The 13,627-nt window shown below is 35.2% G+C and overlaps 2 protein-coding genes across 4 annotated transcripts in view; one reads left to right on the top strand and one right to left on the bottom strand.

The window, feature by feature from the left end:
- The window catches only part of LOC124171059 (tyrosine-protein kinase transmembrane receptor Ror2-like), a 31,805-nt gene extending 27,716 nt beyond the window's left edge, over positions 1 to 4,089 (top strand). For all 3 annotated transcript variants that reach the window (XM_046550207.1, XM_046550205.1, XM_046550206.1), the window contains exons 9-10: positions 99 to 254; positions 1,882 to 4,089. In XM_046550207.1, the coding sequence (XP_046406163.1) occupies positions 99 to 254; positions 1,882 to 2,748 (1,023 nt within the window). In that variant the 3' untranslated portion in view covers positions 2,749 to 4,089. The remainder of the gene's footprint in view (positions 1 to 98; positions 255 to 1,881) is intronic.
- Positions 4,090 to 8,766: 4,677 nt separating this feature from the next.
- The window catches only part of LOC124171339 (prestin-like), a 91,266-nt gene continuing 86,405 nt past the window's right edge, over positions 8,767 to 13,627 (bottom strand). The window contains exons 11-15 of the mRNA XM_046550493.1: positions 13,348 to 13,620; positions 13,069 to 13,248; positions 11,598 to 11,717; positions 10,590 to 10,716; positions 8,767 to 9,087 (exon numbers count right to left, since the gene is read on the bottom strand). Of these exons, the coding sequence (XP_046406449.1) occupies positions 8,945 to 9,087; positions 10,590 to 10,716; positions 11,598 to 11,717; positions 13,069 to 13,248; positions 13,348 to 13,620 (843 nt within the window). The 3' untranslated portion in view covers positions 8,767 to 8,944. The remainder of the gene's footprint in view (positions 9,088 to 10,589; positions 10,717 to 11,597; positions 11,718 to 13,068; positions 13,249 to 13,347; positions 13,621 to 13,627) is intronic.

Here is a 13,627-nt window from a genome sequence, read left to right as displayed (position 1 = left end):
TTTTTTTAATCGGAAACTCTGTTGCTGTGGGTAAGGGGCAAACTTTGATGAATGATTAAATATTCCTTCTTTTAAACTCAACTCTCTTATGTTTGCAGGAGGTTGATATCGATTTGGATAAGCTTCCCAGCAATTTAGCCTACCATCGGACAGGTGCCCAGCTCAATCCAAAGTTGGAGAAACTAGAATATCCCCGAAATGATATTGTGTACATCCGTGATTTGGGTCAAGGAGCATTTGGTAGGGTGTTTCAGGTAGGTACTCAATTTGCATATTTTATATCTTAAAGAGTATTTTTTAATTCAGGGTTCCCACTCAGCCGTGAAAACCTTAGAACCGTGAATAAGCCGTGAATTTCGTCTACCGTGAAAAAAAAAACGGAGAAAGTCATGAATTTGTCTTGATTGTAGAGCTACGATTGGCGGAGTACAAGAAAAATCAAATTTTTCGATCACGTTTCAAGGCCGAGTCACGTGCGAATACTGTCCACGCATTTATCTGCACACGTGTATTCGAAGCGCAACTATGTATTGATGTCTCCATGTTCCTGGGCTTCACCGCGTGGATTTTTCTTTATGACGACAGTTTCTCCGGTATTCCAACCGGCGTCTTCAGGTCGATGTGATATATCTTAAGAGTATTTTTTAATTCAGGGTTCCCACTCAGCCGTGAAAACCTTAGAACCGTGAATAAGCCGTAAGCACATCGACCTGAAGACGCCGGTTGGAATACCGGAGAAACTGTCGTCATAAAGAAAAATCCACGCGGTGAAGCCTAGGAACATGGAGACATCATCTAGACAACGCCGCGGAAAACTACGCATCAACAACTATGTATTGGTCTGTGTGCCATGACAGCACTTTGATCTTAAGCCTGTGATTGGAAGAGGTTAACCCTGGCAAAAATTCAGGCACTTCTCCACTTCCCTGCCACCCTGCTCTCTCCATTTTCCCACTCATACCCTTTATCCGGACCTGAATTTTGCTAACTATGGGGGACATCATGGGAGATAGCACTTTCATTGCTGAGTTTGCATTCAAGGCATCTGTCGCACTTGTTACATTTATAGTTTACGTGCGGACAATGATTGTTACGTTATCAATATTTCTGCCTAAAATGCCTTATCTACAAGCCATGAATTTGATGACATTTAGACCGTGTAAACGTGGAAAAAACCGTGAATTATATAATGTAGTTAGAGCGGGAACCCTGTAATTGTTTTAGTGCAGTTCAGTCCTCTTATTTGTTGTGTATAGTGGCACATTTTGATGAACTTGAATGAGACAACTTCTGAATTAAGTCTGTCTCAAATTGCAGGTACTACAAAAAGTAAAATAAAGTTTAACTTCTTGTATTGCATGATTGTCCATTTCTAATGGGTGCACACAATTCCACTTTTGAGCTGTGGAAAAGGGGATCTACAAATGCCACCTTGGTTGACACTATGATTGTATTTTTTGTTTGTGAAAAAAAATTTCCTGAGCTTTGAAAACCAACCTAAATGTAAAGTTTTCAATAGGAATACTTGATATAATGGTAAAATACCAGAATGGAATTTTTAGCGCATTGCAAAAACGGTGTTGTTATGAAAAAGTTTTGTCGTTTATTTTTTCCAAGTATCCCAAAGTCAAGGTATAACATTATGGATTCATCCGGTAGACTCATAGCATTTTATTTTAGCTAGAAGTTGAAATATATTTATCTTTGCTAAGTCAAGGCTTCAGTAAAGAAATACATAAAAAATAATGCAGGTCTTATGGTCAGTTATATTTGAAGCCTTCCCCTGTAATCACTCTGCATCTGGTGATTAATTGCATTTGATAAAAATAAATTTCCAGGGTCTCTCTGTGGCATGTTGAAAATGCAAGTTCCTCTTTATAGGCCAAGGCTCCTGGCTTAGTGAAAGGGGAGGAGTTCACTCTAGTGGCGGTGAAAATGCTGAAAGATGAGGCAACAGAGGACATGCAAGTGGATTTCGAAAGGGAGGCTTGCCTCCTGTCCGAATTCGACCATCCGCACATCATCCGGCTGTTGGGCGTATGTGCTGTGGGCCGTCCAATGTGCCTCCTCTTTGAGTACATGGGTAGAGGTGACCTAAATGAGTTCCTTCGTTCGTGTTCCCCCTCCAATTACATCGTCCGTAGCCGTAGCTCCTCTGATGGAGGCCGAGAAGTTTTTCGTGACGTTCAGTTGACCGCCGTCGAGTTGACCAACATCGCCAAGCAGGTGGCTGCCGGCATGGTGTATTTATCTGATCGAATGTTTGTGCATCGGGATCTTGCCACTCGCAACTGTCTTGTGGACGATGACATGACAGTGAAGATAGCCGATTTTGGTCTCTCTCAAAAAATATATCATCAGGATTACTACAAGGGTGAGGAGGATGATGCCATACCGATTAGATGGATGCCTTTGGAAAGTATCCTGTACAATAAATATACTGTTGAGTCTGATGTATGGGCATATGGTGTTTGCCTGTGGGAAATATTTTCATTTGCTCTTCAGCCATACTATGGAATGACTCATGAGGAGGTAGTGAAATACATAAAGGAAGGACACATATTACAATGCCCTGAGAACACACCCAAGTCAATATATGATGTGATGAAAATATGTTGGAATAAGAAGCCATCAAATCGGCCCAGTTTTCGGACCATTTACCGGACATTAGAAGTGATACAGGTGGAAGTGGAGAAGGCTCAAACTGTTGGCCGTGGTGGAGTTTACCCACAGCAAGTGCATGTGTGAAATGATTTTTGAGTATTTGTATGTTTTTTATACCTTAATGTGATCTGTAGCATGTTGTGGATCTCTTTGCTGTTGAATCTTTTTTAATTATTCAAGTGTTACGGTAAGGAAAATTTTTTATACCTTTCTGCACCTTGTGGCTGATAACAATGTGTCTTTCATTTTGTTATTCATTTTAAGTAAGTTGTGTGTGTTAATGAGGTTACTTTCACAACATATCCTTCATCTTAATCGACCATTGACTGATTTCAGTGCATATTTGCGTGCAGCAGTCGTATGTTAATCAAAAGTGATTACCCCGGATAAATGATGTTTGCATTGGAATAATGTGTGAATGCTCTTTGAAAGTAATAATTTTGTCTTCCCCGTGCCATGTTAACTGTATCGTGATATTTGACCTTAATTGATAGCAAGCTTACAGCCTAATTTCCTCAGCACTTAATTTCTTGTCTCACTCAGGGTAGTATTGCACAATCATCAGTTCCTGCATTTTGTACCTGTTTGAATGGTAAAACAAATTCAATGTGACTTGTGTCCCTTAGGATATTAATGTGTGTTGTTTTCCGTTCTTCGTGAACCTACCATAAAACTGGGAGGGTACCCTGTGATGAGAATACATACAGTTTGAAACTTATTTGATATGGTAACAGCCAATTTATTGCTAATGTGGGGCAAAAGCCAATAAAAATAGCTGTTAAGCATTTACTTTTGATGCTATTTCTAGGAGTACTTTGTTCCCGTTTTTGTAGAAATCCATGATTATCCAGCAGGTGAATGAGCACCAGACCAAAAGATACTGTTGTTTAGATCATACAGTTTTCTCGGAGTATTTTTATACCACTCTTTATAGTACCAGTGATATAAATTTGATGAAGATTTTTTTAATCAATTCCAGGCATTGCTTTTTGAAGTGGCTGTATTATATTTAAAATTTATATCTTTAACAAAGAAACTTCTTCCACTCTCTACCCTAAGGGTTGTACATGATTTGGTCTTGGGAAATCATAAATTGCAGTGCATGAGTCACAGGTGACAAGCCATGAATAGTAAGTCATTTTACAAATCTCAGTGTGATTATCATTGGAGTGATCTTTCTTATTGATGGCATATCGTGAGCCTATCATCATTCGAACTGACTTCAACTGATATGATGTTGCTCAACTATTCATATCTCCTCATTGGGATTTGACATTGGTAATGTGTTGTTTCAAGCCTGTACCATGGATCTAGTGTATTCATTTTCATTCGAGTTAGATCTAGGAATGGAGAGGGAGGATAGGTGATGGCATAGTTTTGATAAAGTAGTGGATGAGCACAGGGGCGCAGCTAGGAATTAAGGTTGGGGGGGGGTTTAGGTGCAACAAATACCGGGGTGTGTGGGGGTATGGAATACCCACCAGGATAAGGGGTAGGTGCGAGATTAATAAATTGCGGAATTTTATGACAAAATGGTTCAAAATGGTGAGTTTTATGGCTTTCTGAGGGATATTTTATTAACCCTTGTACTATTCTATTAGTAATATCAATCCAATTAAGTAAAATGGATTAAACTTAAAAATTTCTCTGAGCTCTGAGGGGGGTTTTATCCCCCAAAACCTCCCCTTCGCTGCGCCACTGGATGAGCATAAAAACTGTATCCGAAGATTGATTTCTTTCTAAATTTTCTCCATGAAGCCTTTTCATCTAAATGCATACCCCTGTGATACCTCAGCAGAAAAGTTCTTGTATATGGATTAATTGACCTGTGAATAATGTGTTTTCATCACTCAGAACAAATATTCCCAAATGGCTCAAGTTGATTGGTATTAGTTTGATTACTTATTCTTTTATCATAAACGATTGGCTGTCCCTTGATTGTGTTTCCTGACTTCTTTTTTGTCAGTCTTCTGAAATTACATGTGCGCAGAATCAATGAAGAATTTCCAGGAATTTATCAAATACTAACATGCATGCACATTGTGATTCTGATAGTATTAATGAAGGGAAGGTGATTAAGTTGATGGATGTTCTTGTGGAAAGCAAAATTTTTTAAATGATTCATGAAGATGTCACCCATCTTTCGTGTGCATGTGTTAAGATGTTTTGACTTATCCTCACTAAAATGTGGAGCCATTTCCCTATCATTGCGTGAAAACCATAGGTCCTTACCTCTTTTTTTGGTCATTTAATAATGATAATCACGAGCGCTAACCATATTCATTTTATCATTTAATTTCCAGTGGCCACTTTTGTATAACTTGTGAAATAGTGAATGGCTTTCAAAACATCAGGTGATAATGTTGAACATGTCTTCTAATTAAATCTCAGTTTCAATCAAACCCCTGATTGTAATTGTGTACTATAAAATCTTAATTACATTAAGGAATGATTGGGGTATTTGGAACTTAGTACTAAGACATAGAGGCAGCAGGAATCAGGATCATCCATAAATACGTCCATTGCAAGGGAGGTGAGATTAGACGATGGCATTAGCTAAATAATGCTTAGGTGAATGTCAGACTTGAAACGTGACAAAATTAAATTTAAACTGTATTTGGAATTGATAATCAAAACTCTTAGATAATTTTTAGGGGAAACTTGTATGACTAGTGATTCAGCATTTATATCCTTAAGCAGTCATGCATGGTTTGTGAATTGAGGAGTTGTTTATTCTGACTCATGCCTAGCCCTGGCCATATGCTTAGGCAAAGGATTTCACTGTATTTTTCAGTGTTTTTCCGAAGTTTTTGAGTTGGATTTTTTTCATAGCCTGTGATACTGTATTTATGTGAATTATATCTATAATGTTATTTATTAAAAAAAGACTCTTTTGAGTAGTAGTCTTTATTGCTCATGATTGAGCGAGGTCATTTTCATAATTCAATCAAAACTATTGTGGTGTGAACTGTATTACTAGGAATACATTATTTGAGCAAAATTATCAATGTTGTGGTCAACCGTATAGCATTGCATACTGTCATTGGTGAAGACTCTTTCTTACTTACCATGTATTTTCTTATATTTATAAATAGAAAATATCTTTTTTGTCATAATGCCTGGGTAGGAATAGCTCTCTTAGACTTGCTTGAGAGTGTATGTGATACTTCTGCCATCTCTTGAGTGTTGCTACCGTGTAGTAATAATGGTGAATTTTTTTTAATGGCCTCGTTAGTGATCAAGTAGTTTGGTCTACAGATTTTATTTCTAAGTATTAACGACTGGCAGCTTTCAGCTAATTTTAATTGGTGTATACGAAGGTGACGCTTTTATTCTCTGCTGTTATGACCAGCTCTCAATGCATTTTCTTATTGAAAAGGTCATAACACAGTTAATTTGTTGTTATAAACATATATTTCTTTGCATCAATGAGTACAAAATTATAATGCTTTATTCTTTATGCATTTAAAGGTAGATTTTGCATTGCATATTAAATATTTTTGGTTTTGCAGTTGTGGATGCAATTTATATGGTAATATTTTATTTTGCTATTGTGCAGAACAGCTTTTTGTTTATTTATAATTTACTGATAGGGATCTTTTGTATCCAGAACAAATCTATAAGGTGTTAAAGTATTTTTCATTTGTTCATTGAGAAGCAAGAATATTGTGCCATGTCTGTATTTAGTGTTTTGTACATTTCTTCATGCAAATGTCCAGAAACTTTACACTTTCATCCTTCCCAAAGGGTTCATTAGGATTTAACATATGTATTCCTGAATCATATTTATAGTACGTACAGTACTTTGGTTGGAAGTGAAGCTCTACCATCTCATGGATTTCTTTTAGTCATATTGTGACTTGAGAACTGTGCTGTCTCATTTTATTTTTCACTCAATCTGAGTTCAATGAACATTTGAAGGGCATGCAGATGTTGGTGCGGTCATTATTTTCATGGATTATCGAGGATATTCTTGTAATTGCAGCCTAAAGGAAATTAAAATGTGCCTTTCAGGTTGTGGAGGTGATAATTCACGTTAGGATGTGAAGTGTGTATGCAGTCACTCCTTAACAAATGGAAATATAGCTTTTAAAAATTTGCTCCTGCAGTTGTAGTGTGTATGTAAATAGTTTTTCAGGTCGTTACTCTCTTATTACGTTTTAAGTTTGATTCTAATTATTCCAACACACATCTGAATTCCATCCTTAATGTGCATGGTCATTTTTCCTCTTTGTTCCTCCATGCTTCTTTTATTTTAATCAAGTTCCTAATGTATATTTATTTCTTTATTTAATTCTCGTTAGTCATTGCTTCTCCCTAATCATATAATTAGCTTTTTATTGCTATCTTTCCCTACTTTTTACTTGTTTTTTAATTGGACCAAAAACCAGTCCATTCCAATCTTTTTCCTCTGTTAATTATTATCCTTAGCAGAGCATCTGTGATGTAATAATCATTACTTTTTCTTTCATCAAAATTCAGTTCTAGTGCTGTATCTTCTTGTAAGATTTTCCATTACGTGTTTTGTATGTATTGTGATTTATTGTGATTCTTTACTTCCAATATTCCTACCATCAACAGTGAGATGTTGATTCCGTCTCCATGCTAATGCATTTATGCTCTCTTATCATGTGTACATAAGAATCTTTTAGTATTTTCTTGTTCATAATACTTATGAAAAGCTGTGCAATAGGTTGTGTTTCACCTTGAGTGATATTTTGGTAATTGTTTGTAATTTTCCTAGTAAGGTGATTGGTGCCCGGCCTTATGAGTTATCCTTTTCACGCTAATCTTGGAAATAGTAATTCTGTGACTCCACTTTCTATTCAATTCACAGGACTATATGAAATTAAGGTTCTATTAGGCCGTATTATACTGTGTCATATGTCAACGTATTAGAAGTTACACTATGAAAGATGACTCCAATGTGTGTGTATATTAGCTGTGATGAACATAACATGTGTTCTATTAAAATTTGATTAATCTCAAGGGAAATAAATTTATTACAACTCAATGTATAAGTCTTGGTTTTCACTCAGCTGTATTTAATACTTTTTACTTGGCAGCTTCAATTTATTTGCTTAAAATCAATATCCAGATTAATGTAAGTTTTGCCTAAATAATCAACTTAGTGTGTAACATTAATCAAATGTCCTGGGAATGAAGAGAATAGTTGTGAAATGTGTTACAGAGAACAGCTTCATATGTCTATGAGATATGAAGAATATTGTTTAAGACTGGATTGCAACAAGCTTTCAAGCTTTGATTCAATGACTTGGTAATAAATATTTGACAGTGACAATGGTAAAATGTGTTTGAGAAATAAAATTGAACATTACAGTGAATTTTATAAATTGCCTTTTTATTTATTCCTTGAAGATAAGCATTAAAAATTGTTATCTGGGATATTTTGATGTACCATCTAAAGTAATTACAATTTTTTTGTCATAATCCCTTGAATGGAATGAATGAAATATGTGCATTAAGGATAATTATTTCTTGTTGAACTATTCTGAAAAGCTTCTGTGCCTGAATGTGTTAAATATTTGAAAGGTTTTAGCTTGTGAATCAATTTTTCTGGCTCTCTTGTTCTGGATAAGTGAGTGATGAAAACTAACAGATGATTAAGCGATTGTAACGTCCCCAACCCATACTGAACCAATGTGCCGAAGTTGCAGGTCATACTTGTCATACTTGAGCAGGCCTTGCTCTTGTTGTCAGGAATCAAATAATGATACAAATGTTTAAAGTTTTTACCCAAGTTTGATTTCCATTTAAAATCCCAATTACAAATCAATTCTATGGAAAGGCTTATTGAATTTTTGCACCTAGAATAGCCAAAAGTTAAGAAGTTACAAATGTCTGGGTGAGGAGAGGAGCAATTGGTGATTGTATGGGTGAAAAGATAGGTGCTTCAGTTTTCAATGTTGGTGGCATACAAGTCTGCCCTGGAGGTTGTATGCAACTTTATGTGCAGATTTTTCGTTTTGGATCTTCTGCTGCATGGCTTGTGGGAACAAGCAGTGTTATTCTTTGTATGGTACAAACTGTTGGGAACCAATATCAATACCACGGCAAGGCAAATACAAATTAAAAGTAAAATTCAATTTCTTTATAAAATTTATTAATGAAATTCAATGAGACCTTTACTTCATCACAAAATATAATGTTAACATATTTATTATGCAAATATGTATCACTGGAATGAATCACATCTACAATATTTACAATGAAAATGAAGTGACAATGCTTTTAATTAATACGACTATTGAGAACTCCTTCACATTCTTATGTCGATTTTTCGATCCAGTAACGTTGTCTGTGCGTGAATGACAGCATCATGAACTGTAGCATACAAGGTGAAGCTGGGCTTGTCAGTACCTCCAATGATACCACATTTTTTCAGCCTTTCATACACCGTACCTGAAATATATTGAGTTGAGAAATTAGTGTGACTATTTAATTTTCTTAGTGACAAAACATTAAAGAAATCCATGCTTTTACTTTTTCATCATTAAAGCTTTGAACATAATTGTAATAACCTATGTGTGATTAGTGTGTTGTGAATAGGTATAAAAGGGGTGATTAGGTTTTTTGTGAAACAGTGCAAAAGTATTATTTGTTTGAAATGAATACAATGTACTTGAGACATAGGGATTTGGCATCTGATTAAAATTTGGCGTGATAATTATCCAAATTTTCTATCACAGTTTTTATCTGTTCTCATAACCTTGCATCAAAATAGCTTTACTAATACAGTATAACCTCTATGTAGTGAACCTCTTTACATCATGAACCTCCTTACTTCATGCCACCCCTACAGTCCCATCAGATTCACATGTAAATTTATAGGCAAACCTCATTGTAGTGAACCTCTTTATAACTTAAAACCTCCACTTATCATACCAAGGAGATACCCCCGAGACAGCCTAACTACCTCCGCAAATTGTACCGAGACAACTAGAGACCATTAATGCAGCCTCGATTACATACATGATAATAATAATAATGGAATGACATTTTCAGCAATAAATGTTTCATTCTTTTTTTTTCTTATACATCTTTAATATGCTGTAATTTTCACATTAATCATTAGTTGTGGCCATTTTTTTCCATATGAGAGCATACCTAACAGTAAATAAGAAAAAAGATATCCAACTATCCCAAGCATTTTAAATGACTGTTGAATTAAAAGAGATCACATCGTTTTCTCTCAAATCATGGTAAAAAAATCATGCGATAGCACTCGCTTTCTGTTAATAATAAATATATGTTCACTAATGCATGCATGTTCGTTTAAACACATAAATATAAAGGTTTTAAAGACAGTAGTGCCTTTTATTTCCTAAGAATATAAAAAAATAATGCCTATCACGGAAACCTATCTATAGTGAACCTCCATACATCAAATTGCCCAAATTTTGGTCCCTTCCGTAATGATGTAAAGAGGTTTTTCTGTAATACCATAATTCTTGTTATGTGATCATTTCTTAGTGGCAGATAGGCTTTTGAAACACTTTTGATGAGATGCAAAATATATAGAATTTATTAGTATGAAATAAATCTTCAACTTTGTAATGTGCATAAAAGTTTGACGATGTATACAAAAATGGGAAAGCAACCTTATTATTGCATCACATCAAAATAGGTAGGCAAAAAAACTTTCACTACCTGTCCATTCCAAAGCTTATAATATAGTCAATTGATTCAATCGACTGTTCAATAGAAGATTCGTGATTTATTCATTTTTTGTTAGAATCTGAAAACTGTTGTGGGTTATTATGATTCAATTTTTTTTTCTTTTTTGGTTTGACTATGCCATTATACGAGGTTAAATTTTAATTTGATGCAATTCATCAATCATTCAGGGACATAGCTGGTTTTACTTAGAAAAGTGAAGTAATCTGCAAATAAAGAAAACCAACCTGAGCTTCCTGCAACCATAATAGGAATCCCAACTTGAGTATACTCTTCTGCTAATGATTGTAAAGATTTTGCTCCTGATGGATCTAGGAAACTTAATGCTGAGAAGTCCAAGATGATGCACTGAAGCTGAAAGTGAATAAAAACATTTTTATTGTGAAACATGCTTAAACATTTATACATATTACCTATTTGTGGGTTTTAACTGGCTGAAATTTTTAGTGCTACCACGTGTATTAAAATTTGTTTAAGTACTCTGCAACTATGGGAATAGTGTAGTTTCCTTCATCAAAGAAAACGAAAGGCATTGATGGCAATTTGTTACCCACCATTATTGTATTCATAATTTACAAATTATTTGGTTTTAGAAATCCCAGTTTAGACGAATGGCAATGGTCAATTTTAACTGCATTTGAAAAAGGCCAGATTGGTGCCCATACGATGCCACTCCACGTGACATCACAGGGACCTAGTTTCTATACGAGTAGATAGAAGTTTTACATCGTCTGAGATTTCCAATGCATGTATGAGGCCCAGAGCTCAGGGAAACATGTCTTAATAATCACCTATTAAAACTGACTATAGTCGGAAAGTTTCCTTCGTTTGATGAGGTATTAATAATCCTTATTGAAGCCAAGTGCCACCTGCTAGCAGGGTACTTTGCTACCTGCTAGCAGCCTGCAACGCAGCGGCGCACACATCATTGCCCCAAGGTCACCTCACACGGCGGAAACGGGAACCAGAATGGTGTCACACGGCCTTTGCCCAGCATTCATACTTAGCCGTCGCGTTTCCACACGCTAGAAATTTTTCACATTTCATTTGATTGCGAAAAATAGATATCATATTTTTAAAATCTTAAAGCGTGAAATGCGTACTCCAGGAGTAATCTTTCGATTAAGGCAATAAAAAAATAATAGGAAACCACCCTATTATTTTATTGCTATGCCATCTTTTGTATGGGAAATTTATATGCAAGGGAAACCAGCAACAAAATTAATTGTTATTACCTTCTCTTTGGTGACTGAAGAGCTTATTTCATATGGGACTGGATATGGTGATTCATCTTTTTGTGTTATGGTACCATGGTCATTCGACTCTACGTAGGCGAAGTTAACAAATCCACCACTCTGCAATGAAATTAGTGTCATTAGATCATGGTAATCATCCTTGATAAAAAAATATAAAATATACTCATTCATTTTTCCTGAAAAAGGAATTTATTGGAGTAAGTTCGAGGTAAAGTAGGATAAAGTGAAGTGAGAAGTAGGTGTTAAGCATCATTGGTGCCTATATTAATGTTATGACTATGAGAGCCATTCAAATCTTCCAATGAGGGCTCAGTATCAGAGGAGTTAGGTTCGCTATTTATGAGTTGAAAAAAATATGCATCTCATGGATGAAATATATCAACATGAAAACAAAAATACGAACATATATGGATTATAAATGAATATATGTATCCTTATATTTTTCAGTTAACACTTTTTCCAGCTATTTTAGCTGACCCTAGAACTATTTCATTCAACTAAAATGATTTCACTTTAATTGCAGCATTCATTTGATAATTACTTGAAAAGTGGTCTGGTGACAGTCTAAAATTTTATTTATTCTGTTAAGATGTAGCAAGCAATATAACATAACGCAACGTCTTAACAACACATTTTATTCCAGCATTAATCAGCATTTTTGATCGCCAATTTTTTTAGATTGTTAATTTTGTAAAATTTTCATGCTAGCCATTTTAGCCTCTTACAGTTTTATATTAAATATTTTATTTTTCATCTTTAATTTATTCTGAAGTCAAGCAAAGTTTGAAATTGAGGATGCATTCATCTGTAAATATCTAATATGTATTGTATGAAAGGGGAGTTGATGAAGTAATGGAATTACAGACCTAACCTATCCCACGTAATATTTCATTCTAATGAACATCCCTTGAAATGTACCCTACCTTCCAATGAAAAACCCTCTAATTTTCTCTATCAACAGCCTTAGTTCCTAGGGAGCCAATTATGAGGTGAGGTAATCCTTGCTGTACAATCAATTTCCGTCACCAACACTGCATATCATTTAAGTATAATTTTCCTTGGCACTTTCAATATTACTACTTGGAATAAAGGCTTAATCCCAATTGCTAGCCACAGAATGATGCCAAAAATAGAATAATCCCTTGTGAATTAGTGAGTGATGATTCCAATAATTTTGCTGTCAGTATAGATTTCATGTACCTTATGAGCAGTTTAGATATTACGAAAGTAAAAATTATTTTTTTGCCTTGTGCCCTCTAAAATTTTTATTCTTCCGACCAAATCGAAGGAAATGTATTCTTAACTTAATTAAAGACTTAATTTTATCGCCGAAATAATTTTACTACAACATTACCCTTAAAAAGGTTCTTCAACTGAGATAGAGTTTAAAAAATTATGAAGAAGACTGAGCAAAACCTGAATAATCTACATGTGTAGGTATTCTCCTTACTTTCTCTTCATCCACCTTGTCTCCTTTGGCTAATTTCTTCTCTGCCTTTTTACGGCTAATAAGAAGCTTTTGCGGGTGAACCTCAACTAGCCTGTACACCTCATCCCTAAAGTTTGCTCGTGTTGCAAAATTGAGACCTCCACGGTAATGGAAAATTTTAATGCCTGGTATTTCACTTGCCTGAAAAGAAAAGTGAAAAAAATCGTATGAAATAATACATCGTTCAATTTAATGAAATATGTAAATGAAGAAAAGGTTTCTGAATAAATGGAGACTTACTGCTTTATATCTGCTCGTGTCTAAGTAGAGATCAGTATTAGGAATAACACCTAGAAGGCAGGTGTAACCTTTTACTCCTTGGAGTAGTATCATACCCAGCGACAAAGCCATGCCAGTAAATAGGCCATAATCTATGTCTACTAGCACGACCGTAAGGAAAGTAATGATCCAGATCATACCATCCAATTTTGACAACTTCCAAATGACGAATAATTCTCTGACCTGCATTAACATGCCCTTAAGGGCGACCATGATAATGCTGGCTAACACGCACTGTAAA

This window comes from Ischnura elegans, chromosome X (genome assembly GCF_921293095.1).
Source record: "Ischnura elegans chromosome X, ioIscEleg1.1, whole genome shotgun sequence".
In the NCBI taxonomy this organism is placed as follows: domain Eukaryota; kingdom Metazoa; phylum Arthropoda; class Insecta; order Odonata; family Coenagrionidae; genus Ischnura; species Ischnura elegans.
This window is presented reverse-complemented; position numbering and strand designations above follow the sequence as displayed.